The sequence below is a fragment of the Oryctolagus cuniculus genome, chromosome 12 (assembly GCF_051225735.1).
Source record: "Oryctolagus cuniculus isolate XC-2025 breed Fujian yellow rabbit chromosome 12, ASM5122573v1, whole genome shotgun sequence".
Taxonomy (NCBI): domain Eukaryota; kingdom Metazoa; phylum Chordata; class Mammalia; order Lagomorpha; family Leporidae; genus Oryctolagus; species Oryctolagus cuniculus.
Window position 1 is genome coordinate 9,917,240 of NC_142878.1, and position 26,765 is coordinate 9,944,004.

The 26,765-nt window shown below is 50.4% G+C and overlaps 1 protein-coding gene across 32 annotated transcripts; it reads right to left on the minus strand.

Moving 5' to 3' along the window:
- On the minus strand, positions 1-26,719 carry LINS1 (lines homolog 1). 32 transcript variants are annotated; one of them, XM_089311151.1, is made up of 10 exons: positions 26,536-26,667; positions 19,383-19,758; positions 12,338-12,478; positions 7,831-8,334; positions 7,643-7,732; positions 6,380-6,521; positions 5,347-5,937; positions 3,058-3,223; positions 2,675-2,784; positions 1-1,352 (listed from the first exon to the last, which is right to left on the minus strand). In XM_089311151.1, exons 4-9 carry the CDS (start codon positions 8,227-8,229, stop codon positions 2,754-2,756), a joined length of 1,419 nt encoding a protein of 472 aa, XP_089167277.1. In that variant the 5' UTR covers positions 8,230-8,334; positions 12,338-12,478; positions 19,383-19,758; positions 26,536-26,667; the 3' UTR covers positions 1-1,352; positions 2,675-2,753. The 32 variants fall into 32 exon arrangements, with proteins under 32 accessions (XP_089167277.1, XP_089167281.1, XP_089167282.1 ...); XM_089311155.1 differs by lacking the exon at positions 2,675-2,784 and adding an exon at positions 3,440-3,541; XM_089311156.1 differs by having other exon boundaries at positions 3,058-3,541.
- Positions 26,720-26,765: the final 46 nt, after the last annotated feature.

The window sequence follows — 26,765 nt, forward strand, 5'->3', positions numbered from 1 at the left end:
TTTTGTGGTTACTGATTTATTTTTAAAAAAATATTTTACTGAAAAAGTATTTATAGTTTTATTTGAAAGCCAGACAGAGAGGGAGGGACGGAAGGAGAGAGGTGGAAAGACGTGGAATGGAGATAGAGTAAGAGAGAGAGAGAGAGAGAATCTACTCACGGGTTCACTCCCCAAAGGCCCACAGATGCTGGGGCTGGGCTACACTGAAGCCAGGAACCCAGAACTCCATCTGGGTCGCCCACTCGGGGAGCAGGGACCCAGGTCCTCAGGCCACTGAGTGCTGCTCTCCCAGATTCTAATGCAGAAAGCTGGACTGGAAGCGGAGCAGGTCAGACCAGAACCAGCACTCCCATACGGGATGTGGGCATCCCATGACACTTGCCCCCAGAGGTTTTTTAAAGAACATAATTATCTCATTGAAGCACAATTTATACTATTAAGGAAAAACAGTTCCTGGAGATAAGATGCCACTATTTCCCAAAGCGACCATACTTTTATCATACATTGCCTCTACATGTTTTAACAGCCTCAGAAGTGCAGTTGCATTATATGGGAAAAGACTTTTCTTCTGCAAACGGTAAATGGCACCCTGCAGCTCTCTGAAGCATTTTACTGTTCTGTGAAACAGTCCTGCTTCAGAGGCAGTATCTTTGGGGGGCGCCTCACAGTCAGTGGAGAAGGAAGTGGCGGATCCCTTTGGAAGCGGGGGCCTTGCCGGAGTCTCTCGGCTCAGCTCTTGACCAGCACTTGTGCCAGCTGTGTCCTGGACTGCCTTGACTGCTGCAGGGTGTAAAGACGCTTGCGTGCTGTTGCCTACGCTCTGGCCTGTGCACTCCACTTCAGAATCATCAGAGCTGTCATAATCTACCAGACCTGGAGCAACCTGTGGGGAAGACGGCCGGTGAGCCTGCATGGTGCGGGTCTCCTTGGGGGTCACGGCCTGGCTCAGGGGTTCACAAGATGCACCAGAAGTCCTGCAGAGCCACGCGCAAGGCCTGCCGTGACTATTAAGAGCAGTCACTTGGGGGGGTGCTGCCTGGCTGCAGCTTGTGCCTTGGGCAAGTGAGGGGACACGACCACAGGAATTCATGGCGGGTTCAGGTGCAGTTCCGTCAAAGGACTTGCAAATGGTGAAGAAATTATCCCATTCTTTTTGCAGCAGTTTTAAATACCTGACAAAATATTCAAGAAAACAAGTTTCTGATGAAATCAGAAAGTCAAGAAGAACTGAAGCATCAAATCCCACATTTTTTAAGAAGAATAAGAAAATGCAGTGTGGATTGCAGCCGTTCTCATGCATGTGACGATCCCACGTTTCTCCTGGGGCCAGGCGTTCAGTGGCTTCGTGTTCTCTGAAATGACGACCATGGAGAACCCAGGTCAATAACTTTAATAAAAACGACTTTTAACTGCGAGAATCTGCATAACATAAGTTCACCTATGGGATTACTTTTAAATCTAAACACTCAAATAGCAAACACTTCCAAAACCAATACCTTTCCCAACAAATCATAAAGAAATCTGACGCAACAAAAGAACACCCACCGACTTGGGTCGCCCTAGTTTTTGTCTGCCCGACAAGGCATCCTTTCCCCAGCACTGGAGTCCTCATTCTCTCGGGCAGGGGCTGGAGCCTCAGCCTCCTTCCTCAGCTTCCTGAGTAGCCGAGGGCACATGACCTGGAAGGACCAATTGGAACACTCCTGCTCCTGCCCACAGGGCTTTCGGTCAAGCATCTCTGATTCCTGTGGGGACTCTGGCCGGTGCCACGAAACACTGTAACTGCCAGACTGTCACAGCAGGCTACTGGTGGCCCCTCAGCTGTGAGATGGAGGAAGAGACACCATCGATGGGGTGCCTTGAGTCCCTGTGCACACTTGATGCCAACTTGGCCTCTTAGGATTCCCAAATACAAGCCCCAAGTGCTGCTGTTAGCTTAAACACTGAGTTGGTTTTTATAGTTTACAACCAAAAAACTTGATACTACTATATTAAAAAAAATACATATGCCATGAGAACATGCCTCTCTGGACACGCTGAACTGCAGTCCAGAAAGTGAGATCCACACACACAGCAAGTTAGATCCAGGGGCTTTCTCTCTGCCGGGCAGCAGGAAGCCAACTCTGAACGCAATTAAGATACGCTCTTGCAGGCATGTGCATTTTCGGATTGAATTTGTGTTTGACCGTTTCGGAGCCTAATTCAAATCACATGCAGGAGTTTTGTGTTCCTGATTAGAACCTTTTGAAAACTGGCCCCAAACACTTCCAGGCCGAGAGCAGCCGCTGCCAGCAGTGTCACGGCACAAGTCCGCGCTGGCAGCTCAGCACCGCGCCGCCAGTCATTAGGAAGAAATCCCTTCCTCGCATGCCAAGAAAGAAATGGAAATAAAGCAAATACTTTAGGGCTTTAATAAAGTGGAAGCAGAAATGGTGGAAGGGGTCATCAGTGTTAACTTCAGAAGCAATCACAGTTATTCGCCACAAGAAGATATTAGCTTGAGTACAGCTGCTGCAATAAAGCAGAAACAGAACCTGTAGAAAACCTCATGGGTCACATGACTTTATAAGCCAATTTCAGATATTTGCCTCAATATGCTATCTGCCCAAATTCAACTACACATTAAAACAAAAATTGGAACAGTTCCTTTGATTATTTACAAACCTGTGCTCACCTTTAAAAGGCAGACATTATCTGACAGAAGCTTAACACAGAGAAGTGAGTCCTGAGGCAACCAGCACTCTACATGTCAATCAGTTCGTGGGGGCGGGTCCTAGCTTCCTCCTGATCACCAGGTGAAACAGGTGGGGGCTAAGGCAGGAGCCAGGTTCTCAGACCCCAGGCTGGTTCGGGTACCTGAGAGCTGCCCAGCCAGCCACGTTCTCAGAGCAACGCGAGTGTGTGCACCTCCATGTGAGGCAGAGCTAAAGGAACGGCAAGCTACAAGATGGCCCCCCAATACCACCCCACCCCACCGCAAATGATGGACGCGGATGACACGCCCCGCACATCTTCAGAAACACCACCTGCTTTCTGGTTCGCAGGTGGCCCACCGACCTGGTCAGCTTCACGTAGATGCCCAGTGCCGCCTTGGCAGCCTCCAGCATGTCATCATCTTGCTCTATGAAGACTCTCGGCAGCCACTCACAGGGGCCGTGCAGCGAGGGCGGCAGGTGAGGCCTCAGGAACGCCAGGAGCTCAGACATGAACCTCCGCAGAGCCGCTTAGAGACGCGAGACTCAGTTACAGACGCTCCCCACAGCCTGCCCCAAGGGGCCTCATACACACATTCAAAAAGGCTTGTCGGTTAGGGGTCAGCTTTACTTTGCAAACGAGAAAACTGAGACTTGGAGGGAAAAAAAGTGACTTATCCAAGAACATTCATCTAAAAGGCACAGTTAGGTTGTCTGTTCACCATCACTGCCAAATGACTTATTACCTCGGAGAAATAAAAGCAAATCCACTTCTGTTAACACAGCCTACTGGGCAGACAAGAGAATATTTCATCGGGTGTCACCGCTGTCTGTTACCAGAGGCAGTACTGTAACCAAACAAAAACAATTTTCCCTTCAAAATAACAGGATATCTATTTTCTGTCTGTTTAAAGTACTATTAAGCACAACATTTTTTTTAAAAAGTTTTCTGGAGTTTTAATCACTACTAACTCTGAGTTATGTGACAGATGCCACCTAGTGTTGTGAACTAGAACTGCGCAGCCTGAGACCTTGGCTAACAGCTAAGGGCAGCCAGGGCTCCAGCTCAGACTTCGCGCTGCATCCGCAGGCGGCGGGCAGGGGTGCTTCCTGCTACTCCACATTCTGAAAGGAAATGCAGGACACGCCTCTCCCGACAGCGACAGCGGCGCTGGGAATCACGCTTCCTTCCACCTTCCCACCTGCCACCCTGGAAATTCTATGCAGCTTCACACATTCGCTTCAATTCATTTTCTAATGGTCAGCAATCACACCAGTAAGTACACCAACTTTGTGAAGGACATAAAATACTCTAAGTATCTGAATAACCTTGATTTCTATCACTTCCTTGGAGGTGACTCAACAGCAACTTTTAAAGATTTTATTGATTTATTTATTCATTCATTCATTCTAAAAGGCAGACACACACAAAGATCTCTCCCATTGACTTGTTCACTCCCCAAATGCCTGCCAACAGCCAGGGCTGGGCCAGGCTGAACTCAAGAGCTGAAAGTCAATCCAGGTCTCCCACATGGGTGGCAGGAAACCAAGAACTTCAGCCATCATTGCTGCCTCCCAGGGTGCACACTGGAAGCTGGGATTGGAGCCAGGACAACAACCCAGGCACTCTGACATGGAACGTGGGTATCCCATGTGGTTTCTTTTTTTTTTTTTTTTTGACAGGCAGAGTGGACAGTGAGAGAGACAGAGAGAAAGGTCTTCCTTTACCGTTGGTTCACCCTCCAATGGCCACCGTGGCCGGCACGCTGCGGCCGGCGCACCACGCTGATCTGATGGCAGGAGCCAGGTACTTATCCTGGTCTCCCATGGGGTGCAGGGCCCATGCACCTGGGCCATCCTCCACTGCACTCCCAGGCCACAGCAGAGAGCTGGCCTGGAAAAGGGGCAACCGGGACAGAATCCGGCGCCCTGACCAGGACTAGAACCCGGTGTGCCGGTGCCGCAAGGCGGAGGATTAGCCTAGTGAGCCACGGCGCCAGCCCCATGTGGTGTCTTAACAGCTGTGCCAAATGCTTTTCCCAACAGTAATTTTTAAGAAAATTGTTATTGGGGCCAGTGCTGTGGCATAGTGAATAAAGCCGCCGCCTGCAGTGCCAGTATTCCATCTGGGCACCAGTTCGAGTTCTGACTACTCCACTTCCAATCCAGCTCTCTGCTATGGCCTGGGAAAGCAGTAGAAGATGGCCCAAGTCCTTGGGCCCCTGCACCGGCATGGGAAACCCGGAAGTAGCTCCTGGCTCCTGGCTTCAGACGGGCGCAGTTCTGGCTGTTGTGGTCAACTGGGGAGTGAACCATCGGATGGGAGACTTCTCTCTCTCTCTCTCTGTCTCTCCTTCTCTCTCTGTAACTGCCTTTCAAATAAATAAATAAATCTTAAAAAACAAACAAAAAAGAAAACCGCGGTCCATTACACCATACAAATTCAGCATTAACTCACAAAAAGCAGATGTGTTTTTTAAGGGAATTCCAGCTCTTGTTCTTTTTTTGGAAGAAAAATTAATGAATTATAATTAGGGTAACACAGAGCTTACATTAGTAGAATTTATACCAGCTCTGAGAGCTGACAATTATGAAGTATTTAAGTAGATAATTACGTAGTAGTTTGCATAAAAAGGGATTTCAGAAGAATTACCTTTCATTTCATTTGCTGAAGTGCAATTCTGAAACTTGACTTCCAGGGATTTCATTAGAACCAAGCTCACTGCTCTGAGGATCACGTAATCTGGAGCGCAGATCCGCTCCCCTCGGGGCTGAACCTTGTCACCTCCAAAGCAGGACGGTTTTCCACGAGCAGACAACTTCTTCAACAACCCCAGATCCACCGCCCGCAAAACGGCATCAGCTAGGGCCAGCGTGTCGGCGTCTGCAGGGTGGCCCGGCGACAAGAAAGCGGGCACGGGTCCCCGGCACAGGTCTTCACCCGCTTTACAGAGAAGGCATTTCTTGATGAGTATGATGAGCTGCCTCTTGACAAAAGCCTGCACTGGCCAGGTAATGACGTCCAGCATGCAAGAGGGCTTCAGAAGCACGACCCTCTGGCAGGCGAAACGCGCCTGCAGGTAGACGCCGGAGGCGGTGAGCAGCTCCAGCAACCCCAGGAAGCTCATCAAGCTGTTTGTTACTTTAGAAGTGTCTCGGCAGCGTTCAAAATGCTGAGAAAATACAGAATTATAGAATGCTTCAAAAGTCGTGTCCAAAGGGGTCAGGAGCTGCTTTATAATTTCTGCAGTTAGAAAAAAAAAAAAAAAAAAAAAAAAAACAGTGACTGTGGCCAACAGGAAAAACAACTTGGTGAAACCCAAATTTACAGTTCAGCTTTTATAAATACCATTTTTATAAGGTGAAAAAACTGATATGGAATATTTATGTCTGGCATGAACAGATGAGGGTATACAGACAAACAGCTAATAACCATGGCTAACATCTATTTGACAAACACCAAGAGAATTAGACTACGCAAGGCACACATCATAAGGAAAAACTTTCATTTTTCCCTGGTAACTTTTTTTCTTTTAAAAAAATATATCCTCAATCAAAATTATGGAGAGATTCTTTAGCTTTTCCTAGTTTAAGACAGATCAGGTGTAATGTAAATTTTATTCTTCATTATAAGTATCATGCTCTTGGGAGTGAGATGATTGTTTATGGGGCAACACAATTCGTACCTGTTTTTTGTGAGCTTGTATCTTTCAAGATTTCTTTTATTACTACTGTAAGGGTAGAGAGGCAGTATACTGCTTTGTCACTCTCCGGGTATTCAGAAAGATGTTTTTGGCAAAAAGCAATCCAAGAATCACTTAATGGTATCTACAGTGAGAAAATAAAAAAGGTGTTTATAATAGGTATCTTCTTTGCAATTACAAATTACTCATGATACATAGTACATATCGAACATTGTTTACTGATTTGTCCAACAAAAGTATGATAATTTGTGGTAAAACAAGAAACAGTCCAATATTCTGTAAGCCACGCCACTCAGTATGCCATAGAATTAAAGGATCAGAAGGAAAGACAGGAGGTTAGCACTGCTATGTGTACTCTGTAAAATGGTGTGCTTTCTTTCTGTTCTTTATACTTTGGTCCAGTTTTAAAGCTTTCTACTATAAATCATCACTTTTATATTCAGAAAAATAGTTGTTTTAAGAAAGAAAAAGCAACTATAACTGAAATAAGTGAGCATATGCTTATCTTTATTAGCTAATCAGACGTAGGAAAGAAATCTGATTCTTAAATTGTTACTTTTGTTTTTCACTATGCTGGGAGCCACTCTCTAAATGTATTTATATAAACCAGTGAAAAATGGGCTTGGCCAAGATAAAGGTTCTTAAACCTCTTTTGGGGGCAGGGTAGCCTACCTACTATAGACTCCTTGATGTGAAATTCATTCCTCAGGTTAAAAATCTGATTTATTGCTGACACTGTGGCTCAATAGGCTAATCCTCCACCTGCAGTGCCAGCACACTGGGTTCTAGTCCCGGTCGGGGCACCGGATTCTGTCCTGGTCGCTCCTCTTCCAGTCTGGCTCTCTATTGTGGCCCGGGAGTACAATGGAGGATGGCCCAAGTGCTTGGGCCCTGCACCCGCATGGGAGACCAGGAGGAAGCACCTGGCTCCTGGCTTCGGATCAGCGCAGCACGCTGGCCGCAGCAGCCATTATGGGGTGAACCAACGGAAAAAGGAAGACCTTTCTCTGTCTCTCTCACTGTCCACTCTGCCTGTCAAAAAAAAAAAAAAATCTGATTTATTATGATTTATAATATATTCAAGACTAATCCTTGACAGAAGCCACTATCGCACTATTCCATTCTTACATTTTTGTGGATTGACACATTATTATGTGAGCAAACATATTATTACACATTATCTGCAGGATGAAATTTTAAAGAAGCTATAAAGAAATAATAACCAAATCTGGTAACTTATCTCACCTTTTCTCTCAATTGGAAATACAGAAGCAACGCAAGACACTTTGCGGCCATGTGGGATAACAATTTATCCGAGTTTTGGAACATACAGATCTATAGGAAAACAAATATATTTAACCATTACTGCTCAGTGTTTTTAAGCCTCTTATTTTAAATATCTAGGTCTCTGAAAGAAACAACAAGTAGCTTACCAATTTTGAATCGACTTCAGCTGACTGTAAGAGAGTTTTGATTACATCTCTGTACTTCTCCTTCGAGCGGCTCTCGATGCTGATGGAAAACACCCTGGCTAGCATCACTTGGATCACTGTTAACTGAAGGAGCACTGTCTCTCGGGCACTGCTCCTCTGTGAGCTTGTCGTCCAACACACAGGTGCTGTGGGGACAGGAGCCAGCCTGACGGAGGATGGCTGACGCCTGTCCTGGTCACCACAGGCGTCCGACCACTCTGCGGAGGTGGTGCTGGGGCCGCCTTGACCTGCCACTGCTGGGGTGAGATGACAGATGTAATCATGGCTGTCACTTTCGAGTGTGGCTCCCAGAAGTACTGTCTTGTACAACTGTTCCAAAACTTCACAGGAAGCTATCATTCTGACTTCCAAAATGTATCTCAGGAGAAGGCAGACAACTTCAACTTGTCAATATTCATATCTTAAGAAAAAACATAAATCTGTAAGATGTTTCTTCAGGAAAACCTAAAATAGGAAAAATAACTAAAAATTACAAGTGTTACACGCATATAAACAAGTGTTTGCATTAAATCACTAAGTCTCCAAGTTAAAGGTCGTGCTGATTGCTGAATTTCTAAAATGGGAAGTAGCAGCAAGGGCGCTCCTTTAGGAAGCAGCAAGGGGACGCGTGCTTGCGTACCCTTTAAGAACATAAAGCTCTGTATTCACCACAGCAGACACTTCAGCTTTGCCCTCCCAATTCTCGGGGGGCTGTCAGGGAGTCCCAGCCTTGGCACCGTGACATTGGAGCCAGATGACTTTGTCACAAGGGAGCTGTCGGCAGCGTCCCCACCCTCCACCCTCTAGAAGCCCAAGGTACTCCCGCCTCACCTGCCACACTTTGACAAGCAAAGATGTCCCCTGCGGAGAAAACCTGCCCCAGTTGAGAGCCACTGGCCTAGCTCACTAACCTTCACCTTCAATTCAGATGGAAACCTAAAGTTAGACTGCTATGGGCTCCACCAATATTACGGCTGATGCTGATTAACCTCCAACTCTAGATGCCAATATCAAGAACCCTTGGTCATTACCTAGAACATTAGATGACAATGTATGGGCTGGTCAGGGAGTTTAAAGCAGAGGATACGAGTGATCAATGCCAGGGGAAGAAGCAGGCACTGTGGAGGCTCCCGCGTGAGCAGAGCTCCCTCGATATGCGGTCGGTGGAACATCAGGGCCTCCGGGGAGAGGCTGACCTGGGCCGGGGGGGGGCAGCTCCCGTCCTGCCTCTGAGCTAGCTCACAGCCCTGACAGCACTGCAAACCCCCTCATCTGCAGACACACAAGTGACACCTGCTGCAGACCACGGGGAGAACGGGAAAAGCCAGTGTTGCTGCCATTAGTAAACCCATTTCCTTTCTCCATGGAAGCTCAGTTTCCTTACTTCTTCCTGTTTTCTTTCTTTTCTTTTTTTTTTTTTTAAGATTTATTTATTTATTTGAAAGGCAGAATTACAGAGAGACAGAGCGAGAGAGAGAGAGAGAGAATCTTCCATCCGCTGGTTCTCTCCCCAAATGGCCACAACAGCCAGAGCTACGCCCATCTGAAGCCAGGAGCTTCTTCCAGGAGCTTCTTGGGTGCAGGAGCCCAAGGACCTGGGCCATCTTCTGCTGCTTTCCCAGACCATAGCAGGGAGCTGGATCAGAAGAGCAGCAGCTGGGACTCAAACCAGTGCCCATACGGGATGCCGGCACAGCAGGCGGCGGCTTTACCTGCTACACCACAGCACCGGCCCTCCCTCACTTCTTTAAAAGAGTATCTGCCTACTTCTCTAATTAATTAATGAGTTAAATAAAATCATTGAGAGACTTTTCCCTTGTGAACTCTCTCATTTCAACAGCCTAGGTAGCTATCTGGTATCCTTTGTCACACCACTGTATTTTGTTTACTACAATAATGTTTTTTCTCAGTAAAACTGATGCTTTAAAATACAGTATTTGGGCCGGCGCCGTGGCTCACTAGGCTAATCCTCCGCCTTGCGGCGCCGGCACACCGGGTTCTAGTCCTGGTCGGGGCTCCGGATTCTGTCCCGGTTGCCCCTCTTCCAGGCCAGCTCTCTGCTGTGGCCAGGGAGTGCAGTGGAGGATGGCCCCAGGTGCTTGGGCCCTGCACCCCATGGGAGACCAGGAGAAGCACCTGGCTCCTGCCTTCGGATCAGCGCGGTGTGCCGGCCACAGCGCGCCAGCCGCGGCGGCCATTGGAGGGTGAACCAACGGCAAAGGAAGACCTTTCTCTCTGTCTCTCTCTCTCACTGTCCACTCTGCCTGTCAAAAAAACAAAACAAACAAACAAACAAACAAAAAACAGTATTTGGAGCAGACATTTGGCCTGGTGGTCAGGGGCCATAAATCCTGAACATCGGAGTGCCTGGAAGGCCATACATACATCAGGCTCCTCGCCTGACTCCAGCTTCCTGCTAGTGCAGACCCTGGAGGCAGCAGGCGGCTGCTCAGGGACTTGGGCCCCTGCCATCTGTATGGGAGACCTGGCTGGAGTGCCCGGCTCCTGACCTCAGCACCTCAGGTCAGCCCGGCCTGGCATTGCGGGCATCTGAGGAATATTCTTCAGGTGAAAGCTCTCCACCTGTCTCTTTCTCTCAAATAAGTAAATGAGTAAAAATTAAAAGAAGATATTTTAGGTTTTAACTAATACAAAAAGCAACTCAGAAGTTCATGGAAATAGAATTGAAAGATAAATTTATTTTGGTGTGGAAATTTTGAAGGCCATACATACAAAGTGTCTTCAAAAAATACATACTAAGAAAAATCATGCATGGATTGCTAAATTACCTTGTGTGGGGAGCAATCCGGACTGGACTGAGTTACTGGAATTAAGACTTATTCTATGCATCTGCTCTCCCACAATATGGCGCTGGGAGAGGAGAAAACAGCTTCTACCCAGCTGCCTCTCACCAACTTGACAAGCTGTAGGACTTGCTCCTGATTGGAGGAGAGCAGCGTACTCGGCGTGTGGGTAGCAGAGTTGGGATTGGCGGAGGAGGACTATAAAGGAGGAGAGAGACGGCATGCACTAGGAACATCTAAGGGGAACACCTGTGCAGCCCCCGAAGAGAGCCGGCCGGCGGTGTGCCGCTCCCCTGCGGAAGTGGGGAATGTGGCCAGGGGGAACCGCCCTTCCACGGAGGTGGAAGGGATAGTAGCCAACCCAGGAAGAACCAGCAGCAAACCCGGGGAGGGCCGAGCAGACAAAAGAACAGCGCAGGGTCCTGTGTCGTTCCTCCACGAAGAGGGGGAGCGACATAATGGTGCCGTGACTCGGATATGAAGCCTAGGCAGGGCTTAGTGTCGTTCCTCCATGAAGAGGGGGAGCGACATAATGGTGCCGTGACTCGGATATGAAGCCTAGGCAGGGCTTAGTGTCGTTCCTCCATGAAGAGGGGGAGCGACACCTTGCATCAATATAATGCTTACGTTCCATTTTCCCACAAACCATTTTTTTTTTTAAGATCTATTTTTCATTTATTTGAAGGAGTTACAGAGAGAGGTGGAGACACAGGGAGGGAGAGAGAGGTCTTCCAACTGCCAGTTCACTCTCCAAATGGCCACAACCAGGAGCCAGGAGCTTCTTCCAGGTCTCCACATGGGTGCAGGGGCCCAAGGGCCTGGGCCATCTTCTACTGCTTTCCAGGCACATTAATGGGGAGCTGGATCGGAAGTGGAGCAGCTGGGACTCAAACCAGCACCCATATGGGATGCCAGCGCTACAGGCCAGCGCTTTAACCTGCTGAGCCACAGAGCTGACCCCTCCTACAAACCTTTTAAAAAGTTCACTTATTATGTGAAAGGCAGAGTGACAAAGAGAAAGACAAGGAAAGACAGAGAGATCTTCCATCCGCTGGTTCACTCCCCAGATGATCACAGCAGCAGAGCCGGGCCAGGCTGAAGGCAGGAGTCAGGAACTCCATCCAGTCCTCCTCCTTGGGTGGCAGAGGCGCAAGCGATTGGACCACTTTCCACTGCCTTCCCGGGTACGTGAGCGAGAACTGGACTGGACAGAGCAGCTGAGATGCCAGAGACACAAGTGGCAGCTAAACCAACTGTGCCACACACTGGCCCTTCCACAAACTTCCGAAACATCCCTGTATCATTTGCATAATTCTATATTACCCATTTCAACAAGTAGAATTATCTTTATTTCAATGCTGTAGAAATAAAAATGCTTCCAATAATCTTTTTATGGGTCATTAAATTTATAAGTCCTTAAATTTTACTACCAATGAGAATGAAATTGCTAATTGACTGTTTTTAACCTACAAAAAGGGTAATTTCCTATGGCTTGATCATCTTAGCACAGACTAAAGTGAACGCTGGTAAGGACGTCAGTATGTCAGGCGGAAAATGGACTGGTTCTCAGTTAAGGGGACCCAGGTTCACTGACAGAAGTGAGTATGGGAAATCGGATTGAAAGGCTGTCAACCTTAGGCGAGGAAATACAGATCCAAACTCACCCTTTACAAACACAAGTGCTCGCAGGCCAGGCAGCTAACGGACAAATGGCGATGACAGGCGTGCGGCGGCTTCGGTGGTGACTGGGCACAACCCTCCTTTACCACACTGTCCTCTAAAACACTGATGAAGGCCACAGACACCTGCACGGAAACCAGTGACCATGAGCAGCCTGCTGGGATCTGAGAATTACAGGTGTTTGCTTGCTTTTTAAAGCAATCTGTGGAATCAAAGGTGAGAACAAATCCCCACAAATAAAGCAGGGGACTGCCGTGACCACGTTTTTCAGGCGTGGCTACTCCAAGGTTGGGACGTCTCAAGCTGCCCTTCCATGCTGGGCTGGAGAAGGGGGCAGCCTGCTGACAGCAAGCTTTGGAGAGAGCCACAGAGCCTGGTGGGCGGAAGGCCCTTGGCAGGCCAAGAGGCTCTGAAGCAATGCGGACAGAACACACTTCAGAGACGCGTCTAGCCTGGAAAGGAAACAGATCTCGGACAAGTGAATGAGCAGCACTCCTCGTGGCCCCTTGGAGGGTGGCCTAAGGGGGTATCCATACAAGAACAGCCCCCTAGTATCTGGGGGAGGGAGTAGGGATTGGTTCCAGGAACCCATGGATATCAAAACCTGCCTGGGTGCTCAAGTCCCATACACATAATGGCAAACTCCCATACAGCGACCCATTTCCTCCGGGGAACTCGACATCACCTCTGGGTGCCAATGTGAATATTACGTGAACGGTTATGCTATGACGTGTAGGGGCTACATGGCAGGGAAAAAAGTCTGCACGTGTCCAGTGCAGATGCAGTTTCATCTCCAGACACTCTTGATCCAAGCTGAATCCACGGATGTGGAAGTTGCAGACACAGAGGGCTGACCACACACAATCTGTCTGAGCCTCATTTATGTTTAAGTAGAATAACCTATTTGAATTGTGCCTCCTATGCCTAATCGAACCGTGTATGCCTTTACATAAAGATGACCCACTTCCCACCCATCTTCACATAAGACTGACTGTTTGGGACTAATAACTGCTGTATGCTAGTGAGTGCCCTCTGTGTACCAGGCACTGGTCTAAGTGATTGCCTAGGTGAGCGGCACAACCATCTTAGGAGGTGGTACTTAACTATCACACCCATTTCACAGATGAGGGGAGTAAGGAACAGAGCAGAGCCGTTAAACCAAGGTCTGAAGGCTGACGTCTAACCTTCGAGCCGGGCCTCCCCGTCAGGACTGCAGAGGCCCTGCCCCGCCTTCCTTTGGTGCCCGCCAGGCCCGCGACGTGGCTGCATGGAGGACTGCTGTCTAACACACCTGCTAAGTGTACGCAGTGACTCACACAGCCTAATCTCTGACACCTTCCCCTCTCCTACAAAATCATAAAACTGAACAGCGACCCTCAAACCATTCTCACATACTGCGCACACTCTCAAGTCAGGAAGGTGACTAGCAAGCAGCCTCCCCGTGAGAACCAGGATTTATGTGTTCAAAAGCTACTCAGCAACCAAAGGTGGAAGGACACGTGAGAAGACACCCAGTGATCTATTTTCATAAGAACCTAGCTTAGCCTACGTACAGCCCAGTCCTCAGCCGCAAAGGGGGCCAAGTGGAAGAAACCCAAAGCAGATCAACAGATGAGCTCACTTAGCTGTTTGAGTGAACAGGTTCTTGTCTTCCAGCAAGGAAGACTTCAGCCGGGAGGCAGAGAGCAGTGATTGGAGGGTGGCAAGGTTTGGTGAGTTGGCCATCCTTCTCTCCAGACAGGATCTGAGAGTGCCTAGTTTACATTTAGACCGGGGCTATTACGGGAAAGGGGTCCAGTTCTTCCTGCCATTTCCCTTCCCTTCCATCCTCCTCCCCAGAGGATTTGCTGAGTGTGGATTAGGTAAAATTCCTTCCAAGATTTTACTACCCAGTGTAACCAGACCATCTAGCCCATCTGGTGCAGGACAGAAGCGATGCCCTTAGGGTGCTTTCCTTGGGGGAAGGCTGTGAAGGGCTTACTGCCCCACGTCAGGCGGAGTGGCCCACAGGGTGCTGAGCAGGGGAGACTGCCCTAGACGTCTTTCCCTGGGGAAAGGCTGGGCCCACCTGCAAGGCTCTTGGGGTTTGGGGCTGGACTTCATAGTGTCAAATGCTGGGCTGCTTCTAAGCTGTGTTTCCAAGGCAATTACAGTCCTTTTTTTTTTTTTTTTTTTAAGATTTATTTATTTATTTGAAAGGCAGAGTTACAGGGAGAGAGAGAGAGAAAAAGAGAGAGAGAGAGAGATTTTGGGCTCATTCCCCAAATGGCCACAACAGCCAGGCTGGACCAGGCCAAAACCAGGAGCTTCATCCTGGTCTCCCACATGGGTGCAGGGGCCCAAGCACTTGGGCCATCTTCCGCTGCTTTCCCAGGCACATTAGCAGGGAGCTGGATTGGAAGTGGAGCAGCTGGGACTTGAACCTGAGCTCATATGGGGTGCCAGCACTGCAGACAGCGGCCTAACCAGCTGACCCCCAGGGCCAGCCCCTACATTCCTTTATGAACAACCCGAGTATAACCTCCTCCCCCCAATCCTACCTGTCCAGCAACGCCCAGCCCCCAGTACCCTCCCCCTCCCCTTGCTTTAGGCATCATAGGGCCTTTAGATCCTGACTCCAGAGCTGCTCCACCGAGAGCTGGGGGGAAGGGATCCCTGCCTAAAGGAATGGACGTCTGAGGCAGTGCCTGCTTCCACTTGCTGGCGCTGCACTGGAGACGGGTGGACAAACACCTCCCTTTACTTCCTTCACGTTTCTGAGTCCATCCTTAGGTGGGCAGGTGGGCTCGGGAGGGCTGACCCCCACAGACTCCATTTGAGTGAATTTCTATACTAAAATGACTTTAAGCTACTACACCAAACTCAGCAAAATCCTCACAAAAAGTCTAATTATCCACTGATTCTACTTTGGTATCAGCACATCAATAGTTTACGGGCATTACAGAAATGAGTGTGTAAAACCTTGCCTTGATTTTTCACCATTTAAAATAATTTCAACCTTTTACAAAAACTAACCCAAAATGGGAGAATGGATGTAAAAGTTTAAAATTAAACTTTGTAGGACAAAAACAAAACAAAACAAAACAAAACAAAAAAACTAGGAAGAAATCTTTAAGATTGACAGCTAGACAGAGTTCTTAACCTTGACGCAAAAGCATGATTCATAAAAATAAAAACTGATAAACAAAATGAAAATCTTGCTCTGTAAAAAAAAATGCTAATAAGAGGATGAAAAGAAAAGCCACAGCCTAAGAAAAACTCTGTATTTACAAGCCACATATCTGACAAAAGGCTAGTATCAAGAATAAAGAACTCTCAAAACTCAACATGAGAAAAATAACTCAATGAGAGACTGCAAGAGATGAACATTTCATTAAAGAGGATACTGAGGTGGCCAAGAACCACCAAAAAAGCTGTTCACCCACGCTGGCCATTAGGGGAATGTAAACTAAAACAACAGCAAACTAGCACTATCGGAACAGATGAAAAAAAAACGCAGCGACACCAAATGCTGGCGGGGATGTAAGGATGCAAAATGGCTCAACTACTCTGCAGAAGTCTGGCAGTTCCTTCAAGAAACCAAACATGGAGCTACCACGTGACCCAGCAACCGCACACCTGGGTGTTCAGTCCAGAAAAAATGAAGACCTGTACGTGATGTCCTTCATGGGTGATGATTAAATAAACCGTAGCACGGACACTCTATGGCATACTAGTCAGCGATAGAAAGAAAAGAACTGTTGACACACCAACAGCACACATGGCTCTAAGGGCAATTTTGTGTGTTTCTCCCCACGTGGAGAAATACCCAACATCAGTGGGCCAGAGAGCTGTCTATGGGGAGAATGGGAGGAAGCCAGAGAAGGGCCCATAGCATGGTTTAGAAGCCCAGGGCCAAAGAAAGGTGCTGGCACATTAACAGTCTCTCCTATGAGACAGGGAGGCTTTCTAGGGGTTTCACAGTGCCTCCATGGGGAGTTGAACTTCCAGCTGGCCTTGATGGCAACTGTTCCTTCCTGGTGCGTCATGGGAAGGTGGGTTTACTGGATAGACAGGTGAGGGGGTAGAGATACAATGCAGAGCTGGCAGAAACCGTGATTCCAGCTTACCTATCCTACCTAATCTGGCCTAGTTCCCCCACATCCCATATACATACACCTGCATGAATACAAGTAGCCTCCAAGGCTACTTCATTCGTCCTGTTCCATTAATGAAGATGTTGTGATAATCCAAGAAGGTGAAGCACTGAGGACAAACGCTGCCTTCCAGGATTCAGGTTCCCTCTCCCAACCGGGACAGCAGTAACTCTGCCAGAAAAAACAAAAGGGGTCTGTCAGCCTCTTCAAGCAGGGAGGAGGCAAACTTCCGGACAGCAGGCACGTGCTGGGGAGCTTCGAACTTCCGGACAGCAGCCATGCGCCGGGGAGCTTCAAACTTCCAGACAGCAGCCATGTGCCGGGGAGCTCGGGCTGGCTGGTTCCACTCCTGCCCTGTCAGGCTCCAACAGCAGACCTGAGGGTACAGAGTGGGGTCAGCAGGCCGCACTTTCAAGTTCCAGGAACTGGGGGCCTCCAGCCTTTAGGCCCGAAGGAAGTACTGGCAGGGACTAGTCCTGGGGGCTACACCACCCCCTGCTGGTTTCCTTCAGACAAAAGTGCTTGAAATTTGGTGTGCATCACAGTCCCTTGAAAACTTGTAAAGGCAGAGGACAGCAGCTTACCTACCCTGGGAGTCTCAAATGATTGGATTGGGGATGCGGCCCAATAATATGTGTTAGTTCTGACAATTCTCAGGCTATTGCTGGGACACTGGAAACATTTAAGCCCCATCCTTGCTGGTGCCACGGCTCAGTAAGCTAATCCTCCGCCTAGCGGCGCCAGCACACGGGGTTCTAGTCCCGGTTGCCCCTCTTCCAGGCCAGCTCTCTGCTGTGGCCTGGGAGTGCAGTGGAGGATGGCCCAAGTGCTTGGGCCCTGCACCTCATGGGAGACCAGGGTAAGCACTTGGCTCCTGCCTTCGGATCACCGCAGTGCGCCGGCCGCAGCGCACCGGCCGTGGTAGCCATTGGAGGGTGAACCAACGGCAAAGGAAGACCTTTCTCTCTGTCTCTCTCTCTCACTGTCCACTCTGTCAAAAAAAAAAGTAATAAAAAAAAACCCCATCCTGTTAGGACACTGTCCTCTTATCAACTCTTTTTTTTTTTTTTAAGATTTATTTTATTTATTTGAAAGACAGAGTTAGAGAGGTAGAGACAGAGAGAGAGGTTTTCTATCCACTGGTTCACTCCCCAGATGGCTGCAACGGCTGGAGCTGTGCCGATCTGAAGCCAGGAGCCAGAGGCTTCCTCTGGGTATCCCACGTGTGTACAGGGGCCCAAGGAGTTGGGCCATCTTCCACTGCTATCCCAGGCCATAGCAGAGAGTGGGATGGGAAGTGGAGCAGCCGGGACTAGAACCGGCGCTTATATGGGATGGCAGCGCTTCAGGCCAGGGCTTTAACACATTGCGCCACAACGCCGGCCCCCTCTTATCAACTCTTGTTATGACTCTGATACAGGAAAGGGATTTTTTCTTTTTTTGGCATGAAGGAAAAGTCTGGCAATCAAGTTACAGATAAAAGGCTTCTTAAGGGGCTGTCATCGTGGTGCAGTGCGTTAAGCCACTGCCTGAGGCAACAGCATCTTGTATGAGTGCTGGTTCAAGTCCCAGCTGCCCCACTTGTGATCCAGAACCCTGCTCATGTGCCTGGGAAAGTAGAAGATGGCCCTGTCCCTCGCTCTGACTTCTGCATGGCCCAGCCCGGGCTGTCGAGGCCAATTGGGGAGTGAACCAGCAGATGGAAGATCCGTCACTTTCTCTCTCTGTAGCTCTCCCTTTCAAATAAAGAAATAAATCTTCATTATTATTGTTATAGCTTCTTCATTTGTGAAAGCGTTCTTCTGTCAAAGTGGAGTACAGTAAGAGCCTGTGACCGCGAGTCTCCGCCGGGCACTCGGCCTCTCAGCCAGTCTCCAAGGCCGTTAACGCTGGCCTCTGGCTCACAGGATGCCAAGGACCCCTGACACGCTCGACTCCACAGCCCGCCCTGCTTGCTCCCTCTTTTTCCCCTCTGCACTTCACTCAGGTGTGGCGTAAAGCTATTTTTGAAACATGAGTGAACACAGTTTGAGAAAGCCAGTCCCCGCCTCCCCCGCTTTTTCAGGAGGTGCAAGTTAAACACTGGTTACAGAGCCTTGGTAAGGAAAGCGGTGAGGACCGACTCAGGAACACGGGGCCTCTGAAAGCGGGGGCAGTGCAGAGCAAGGTCACGTTGCTCTGAAAGACACCTTGACAGTTCACCTTTAATAGAGCGGCTCAGCAAACACAGAGCTGTTGGATAGCCACGAAAGCTTGTATTGGTTTCCCCAAAATAACAAAGCAGTTTTGGTCCCAGCAGCCTGGACAGATGGACTTAGCGCCTAACAACCACATGACCCGCCCCGTGGCTTTCCCAGTTAGCTCTGTCATTCCAGACGCACCGTGTCCCAGCAAGGCACAGGCTGGCCCCAGATGTTGCAATCAGGATACCTCAGTCCCAGACAAACTCTTGGAGACAACTCGATCAGAATTCCCTGCACAGCCCACCCCACTGATTCTGACCCAGTCGGATCCGGCCAGTATGGAGAGGGCCCGAATGGGACCAGGTGCCACTCTGAGAGCCACTAACCGATCTCCTGGATTTTACCTCCTCAGAATCTTACCTCCCTGGGTTTATATCTGTGCTGATGTCAAGCACCTTTTTAAAAAGCTGGACAATCTTCAGCGTAGCAATACAAAAAACAAAACTTGTTTGCCCTCAGTTGTTCACACGACGCTCTGTTTAACTGCTGAGGCTGGCAGGTTAGTGCAGGGACTGTCCAGAGAGGGACACCACTCAGAATTCACTGACTACATACGGACGGGACGTGGTCTGCAGGTGGGAAAATACGATGGCCAACCTCCCCGGCAAAGGGGCACACGCTCAAAGACTGGCAGAGTGTACAGGGCTCACCTGGTGACCAGGGTCCTGTATCTCAGGCAGGAGGGTGCAACGCCCCCTCATTTAGTCACCCTGGAGGGTTCCCTGCGCCTCTGGGTCTGCACGAGGTGCTGCCTCTTTGCTTAAGCTCTTCCGTGCCCTTTCCTTCCTGCTTCAGGGGCAAACACGCCTTTCTCCAGCAAGGGCAGGCCTCGTGCGGGGCTCCTGGCCCCACGCACTGGAGGTCTCATGCCGGGTCTCCACTGGACCTTACTGAGCAGTGCCGTGGCCGCGTTCCCAGGCTAGACGGCAACGTCCGCACGCGCTGTCTGCTGGCGCACCACTTCTTCCCCAGCTCCCACACGGCGCCTCCCACAGGGCGGGACTTGGACTGTTGTCAAGGATACTCCTGGATGAAAGGAAAATTAGTAACATAGAGCATGTGTGAAATAATTCCACAATTAGTTCCCACGGCTATTTTGCTATTATTTTGATTTTCAGTATTTTCAAAGTGCTATAGTTTTTAACTTTTGCAGTTTAAATTATCCAAAAAACTAAAAAAACCTCATGCCAAGAATGTGTGAATGCACTCAGATTCGGAGCAGGAACTGAGACCTCAGGTCGCTCAGTCTTCCCGTGAGAATCAGACACCTGACAATGAGTCCAGCAGAAGTGGCACACACAGTGACATCACATCCTAACACAGCTCTGGGAAGTGTAAACTAAAACTGCCCCTGGAGAAGAAAACCCCTCAGGCTACCAGAAGTTACCAGGACAAGAGCTACAAGGAACTCCAAGGCCACCAGTCAGCCTCCTTTCTTCCAGGTCCCTTTTTGCTGGGATGATGGGACCAGGGTCTACAGGAAACGCCTTTCCCCAGCCTCACCATCCACCCTTCCTGCAGGTGGACGCACCTCTACGTTCACGGTGGCCCTACCTGCCGCACCCAGGTTTCCAGACAACCCCTGTGGCCCCAGAATGCTGCCTGCTATCTCCCCGAACATAAACTGCTCATCCTCCCCACCACAATGAGCTTCAAGGGCCAGGACACAGCCTCCGGGCAGTGGCCCTTGACCCTGGCCACACCACAACCCCTGCAGCACTAGGAAAATCCCAAGCCCTGGACACCTGGGGATCAGCAGCATCAGAATCGCGGTGCAGGTGGCTGGGTATTTGTCCAACGCCAAAGTCTTCCTCTACTCAGGGAATAAATTCAATTCTGGCTTCGTAAGGGTTTTTAGGAATTAAGTTCCATAAACATTTATGCTGAATTACTTCTATGTTTTGTAACATTAGGATTAATATTTCTGTGGACTTTATTGCCTAAGTCAATGAAAAATAAAGTATGTCTGTCAAAACCTAGTCAATCTAAACTGCTTTTAAACCAATGAAAAGTTATAATATGAAAATTACATGGAGCCTGCACTGTGGTGTAGCGCGTGAAGCTGCTGCCTGCAGTGCCAGCATCCAATATGGGCGCTGGTTCGAGACCCTGCTGCTCCACTTCGATCCTGCTCTCTGCTATGGCCCAAATCCTTGGGCCCCTGCACCCACGTGGGAGACCTGGAGAAGGCTCCTGGCTCCTGGCTGCTGACTGGCCCAGCTCCGGCCATTTCAGCCAATTGGGAAGTGAATCAGCAGATGAAAGACCTCTCTCTCTCTCTCTACATAACTCTTACTTTAAAATAAACAAATAAATCTTTTTAGGAAGGAAGGAAGGAAGGAAGGAAGGAAGGAAGGAAGGAAGGAAGGAAGGAAGGAAGGAAAATTACCAATTTGACAGCACCAAGTCAACAAAGGAATTTGGAATGATTTTGTAGCACATTCTATGAAATTGTGGCAATATGATGCTCCTTATGATGAATCATTTGAAAAATTATTGCAACTTGAAGACGGGATTTTGAGGGAAAAACAAATGGCCAGGAGTATGGATGAGCTGGGAATCAGGAGACAAGTCAGCTCCCAGGAGCCACCTGGGCCCTCATGGAACCAGCACTTGGCACACACACTATCTCAACACATGGGTGCTGGGGCTGCTACAGGTTGAGTACCCCTCACCCAAAAATCTGAAACTTGAAATCTGATACTTGAAATCTGATACTTTTTTTAAACATTTATTTTATTCATTTGAAAGACAGAGTTACAGAGAGAGGTAGAGACAGAGAGGTCTTCCATCCACTAGTTCACTCCCCAGATGGCCGCCGCAACGGCTGGAGCTGCACCAATCCGAAGCCAGGAGCCAGGAGCTTCCTCCGAGTCCCCCACTTGGGTGCAAGGGCCCAAGGACTTGGGACATCTTCTACTGCCATCCCAGGCCATAGCAGGGAGCTGGATCAGAAGAGGAGCAGCCGGGACTAGAACCTGCGCCCAGATGGGATGCTGGCACCTCAGGCCAGGGTGTTAACCTGCTGCACCACAGCGCCGGCCCCCTGATACGAAATTTCTGAGCACTGAATTCCAGAGGGCTTTGGAGTTCGGATTCTTGGATTAGGGATGCTCTCAATTCTACATGTAAATATGCCAAAATCCAAGAGGAAACAGTCCAAAATCTGCACCACTCTGGTCCCCAGCACTCTGAACAGGGGACCAAACTGTAAGACACTCTACATAATCATTCACATCATTTATTCACTTCTCTCACTACTCTGTTTCATTCCTTTTGGAGTTCAATACTGTCCAGTTCTATAATCAGTAAATGTTGTGAAACTGAACTTGTAAATTTCACTCCAGTGTTAAAAATTGCAACCAATCTGAAGATCTAAGTGGCTTTTATTAGCAATTCGTGAAATGGGCAGCATGTCTCTTAGAGAGGGTGCTGGGAAGCTGAGCAGAGGAGGGGGCTTAAAGGGAGGAAGGGCGGCAGAAGCAGGAAAGGGAGAAGAAAAAGTGGATCGGTTGTTTCCAAGTGACTTTCCTTACTTGGTAAAACAGAGGTCGGCCCCGTGCATAGTGGGGAAAGCAGTCACCTGAGACACTGGCATCCCATATGGGCACTGGTTTGAGTCCCAGCTGCTCCACTTCCAATCCAGCTCCCTGCTAATGGCCTGGGAAAAGCAGAGAATGGCCCAAGTGCTTGGGCCCCTGCATCCATGTGGGAGACCTAGAAGAAGCTCCTGGCTTTGGCCTGGCCCAGCCCTGGACCGTTGCAGCCATCTGGGGAGAGAACCAGTGGTTGGATGACCTCTTGTCTGTCTCTTTCCCTTTCTCTTTGCAGCTCTTTCAAGTAAAAATAAATAAATCTTAACAAAAACACCTGAAGGGAGACTTCCGTATCTCAATGGTTCGGGTAAACCAGGTCCCCTCTGAAGTCATCAGCTGTTTAGAAAACTGGACCATCTCAAGTCCAGCCTGCTTATGTGGCACCTGGCACTGGTGCCTCCATTCTGGTTTGGTCTAGTCTGCCGGCTTAGTGTAGGAGTTTAGTGTAAGACAATGGCGTCTCAGACACTGCAATACACAACAGCAAAATACCACTGTACACTGGGAAAATCTGAGAGCAGATGGGTCCTAAAGCCACTCGTATGTCTGAAATCCCATGACCCTAAAGCACTAGAGGTGTGACGTGGAGATCAAGGCTCCCGAGAGCCAGCGACAGCACCGGGGAGGAGCCAGGGACGAAGTCTAGCAGCACAGGCAGCGTTTCAGCCCTGTGGAGGGGACCGAGACACGAAGGTGTCACTGGAGAAGGAGGTATGACAAGCACGGCCCAAACCGCCTGTCTCTGTAACTGAACCCGGAGGAATCCCGACTGGAGCTGACCCATCTCCAGCCCCGCTGAAATCTAGCATCTCACCATGATTCAACTATCTACTCGAAGGAGAAAGGAAAATTTAGAAATTTGAACTTATGAAACGTGACTGTTGAGAAGTGTTAACAGGGCAAACACCTAAGAGCTGATTTTAAAATATCAGAAATTGTACTTCCAAAAATATGTGGCATCCTTAACATTTACTCTTTAAAATTACTTATTTGAGAGGCAGAGGGAACAAATGCTATCCACAGTCTCTCTCAAAATGCCCACATGGCTGGGGGCGGGGGTGGGGGGTGGAGAGGGCTGAGGCGAGAAGCCAGAGTTCAACCTGGGTCTCTCATGGGGTGTGGGGATCTAACTGCTTGAGCCACCTGAGCCATCAGCCGCTGCCTCCCAGGACCAGCATTAGCAGGAAGCTGGAATCGGGGGCTGGAGCCCCGCCACTCATATGTGGACTGCAGGCATTCCAACTGCCAGGCCGCACGCCAGCCCCTCAAAGCTGGACTTATGTGATTATTTTTTTCAGGAAGCATTATCTCGTTCTGAGCGTCACTGATCCACACTCTGGGCAAAACCTCTCGTTTCAAGCTGCTCCCACACTCGGATGTATTTTCTTTCAAATATACCTTCAGATAACTGCACTTTCTGGGTGAATTCAGCTGTGCAGGGGTAGGGAGACTTTTCCCTGCCAAGGGCCATTTGGGTATTTATAACATCACTCACAGGCCACACAAAGTTATCCGCTTAGAAATCAGCCTGCTACAGATTTACTGAATTTCAAGTCCTGCCGAAGGCCTCCTTGGCAAGGACAGACCACATGGTTCTGCGGGCCTTACACGGTGTGCTGGCCGGAGAAGAAGGACTTTCATGTATGATTTGGAACCTGGCTCTTACTGAAACAGAACTTGGGTTTTCCACTCCGTGCCTGTGGTTAGTGAGGCTGTTCTTCCAAGAATTTGTATTTTCAGAAAAGTCTTACACAGATCAAGGGAAAGAGAACGTTGGGGCTCACCAGATGTGCATGCTAATTTAATTATCGATTAACTGATGCCCACGTCCCTCTACCATGCATGAGGGTCCCTCCAGAAAACGCATGTTTGGATGCCCCTCTTCCTACAAACCAGTGTGCTTTTCCATGTGTGATTTCAGCGTTCAGTTCCTGGCCCAAGGGGCAAATCTTTAAAGGAAAATTGGGCGTCTCAGACATTTCAGTCTTCCTGTGAAAAAATGGTTCTGCCAAAAACATGGTATTTCCCCAAAATACACGCCAACCCTTGACAAGTCAGCCTGTCCTGGAGTGGCTCCTCTCCCTCTGCAGGCTCAGCGCTCGGCCACCCTGTTGGGGTCCCCTCCTCCGGGGTCCCCTCCTCTGCTATCCTAAACGTGGCACCTGCAGGTGCTCAGTCCCTCCATCCTGCCTCTCCTGAGATCTTCGGTTACTGCAGGTAGAGTTCCCTTCTCTGCAATGCTTGTATTTCAGATTTCAGGGTTTTTCTGATCTTGGAAATTCTGCAGGCTGGGAGCATCCTATTCCAAAACCCCAAAATCAATGTTAAATGTGACGTTTTGGACATTTCAGGTTTTCAGACGAGGGACACTCAACCTGTACCCCCACCTTTAGGGCCTGGCTCTCTGCTGGGCTCAAGTCCCCGATGCCTCCTGGAGGCCCACAGGCCCCTTCCACGCAAACTCAACCCCTTCCATCCGCCCTCAAACTGGCTTTCTCCTGCACACCCCACCTGTCTCAACCCCCACCCCCCACCCCTTCCACCCTGGACACCTGCTGCAGGCGCCTCCCTGAGTGGCCGCATCTTGGCCCATCCTATGCCCACTGCCTTCTCAAAAGCCCTCAACTCTCCTAGGATAAAGTCCCCAAACCCATCAGCCGGTCTCCCTGGCTCTTCAAGATCTGACTCCCGGGGTCTTCTCACCTCTGTGTCCCATAAATTAAACTCTTGGCTTGCTTTCTTTCTTTTTAAAGATGTATTTATTTACTTGAAGGTCAGAGTTACACACACACACACACACACACACACACACGGGGATGGGGGGTCTTCCATCCATTGGTTCACTCCCCAATTGGCCACAATGGCCAGAGCTGCGCCAATCCGAAGCCAGGAGCCAGGAGCCTCCTCCGGGTCTCCCACACAGGTGCAGGGACCCAAGGACTTGGGCCATCTTCCACTGCTTTCCCAGGCCACAGCAGAGAGCTGGTTTGGAAGAGGAACAGCCGGGACTTGAACTGGCGCCCCCGTGGGATGCTGGCACCGCAGGCGAGGGCTTCACCTGCTAGGGCGCAGCGCTGGCCCCATAAGCTCTCGGGGGCACTTTAAGGGTGCCCAGGATGTGCTCCGCTTCCTCCCACCCGCCCGCACCCTTCCAGACAGACACCAGCAGCCCCGGAAAGCCTCCCGCATGTCGACGTCGGGGTCAGCCAGCGCGGCCGCACGCCCGCTCAGCCCCGGTCAGGGCGTCCACCTCCCCGCACGGCCGCCTGCCCTCGATCAGGAGTTTCCCAGCACAGGACGGAGCCCAGGGCCCAGCTAAGCCATCCACGGGTAGCTCGTGTGCACGGCGCTGGGTATGACCGCGGGGGACAAACGCCACCCTTGGACCCCACCTGCCACAAAATGTCCGTGCGTGTTTCTTCTATACACGGAGGAGGAAGGCTTTCTTTGAGGACACTGGACACGGTCAACTGTGATTGAACCCCAGCCCAGCCCATCCCTCGCACACTGCAGAGCAGCCAGGGACCTCCCCGCAGCCCCGCAGCCCCGCAGCGCTCCCGTCCACGACGCCGGCCGTGCTTCTCGCAGCGTCTGTCAGGAGCAAAGCTCCCTCCGGAGGCCCTGCCGCGGAGCCCGCTCCAAGGTCACCTCCCAGCCGGCCACCTCCCCGACGCCCGGACCACTCGGCCCCGGGTGCCCGACGTTCGTCCCCCCGCAGATCCCGGCGGGGCTCCCGGCCGTTCCAAGGTCACCTCCCAGCCGGCCACGACCCCCGACGTCCCGGCGCCCGGTCCCGGGCCATTGCGCGTTCGCCGCCTGCCCCGTCACGGTGAAGGCACAAACGTCGGGCCGGCGCCCGGGAACAGCCGCCGGGTCAGCACACCGCCGCGGACCCAGGAGACGCCTTCCCAGCCCGAGTCCGCGGCTCGCTCTCTCTGCCTTCCCCTCACACACGATTCCGAAAGGTCGCTACCCTTGCCGGAAAGCGCCCGGGCCGGCATCACCGGTCCTCCCTCCCACCCCCAGCCCGGTGGCTAACGGGGTCTCGGGGAACCACAGAGCGACCAGCGCCAGGCACCTGCGTCTCCCAAGCGCTGGGGAGCGACGGGTCAAGGCTCGCAACTGCCGCCTCCACAGCCTTTACGCCCCTCAGCCTGCCGCACGCACGCCGCCCCCGCCGCCGAGCCCAGCGAGAGCACCCGGTTACCTGCCCGGAACCCTGCTCACGGAACTCCGCACTCGCAACGCCATTCCATTGAGCCCTACCCCCTCCGGGCCACCGTAGTTCACGGAAAGTACACGATGGCCCCTCCCCCCGCATGCGCAGAGGCCGCGTTCAGCGTACCGCGTCTCTTAGCAACCGCTTCGAGTCCCCCCGCCAGGGGCGGAGCCTCGGAAGCCACGGCGGGGAAGCCGCGGTGGGGGGGGGGAAAGCAA

What these genes read in the sequence shown, in the direction of transcription:
- LINS1 (XM_089311144.1), bottom strand. Translation starts at nt 8,229, where the DNA reads ATGATAGCTTCCTGTGAAGTTTTGGAACAGTTGTACAAGACAGTACTT. An exon ending in CTGAAGTCGATTCAAAATTG is followed by an intron (nt 7,733 to 7,830) that starts GTAAGCTACTTG and finishes GTTTTCCTATAG; the next exon opens with ATCTGTATGTTCCAAAACTC. An exon ending in ATTTCCAATTGAGAGAAAAG is followed by an intron (nt 6,522 to 7,642) that starts GTGAGATAAGTT and finishes TTCTCACTGTAG; the next exon opens with ATACCATTAAGTGATTCTTG.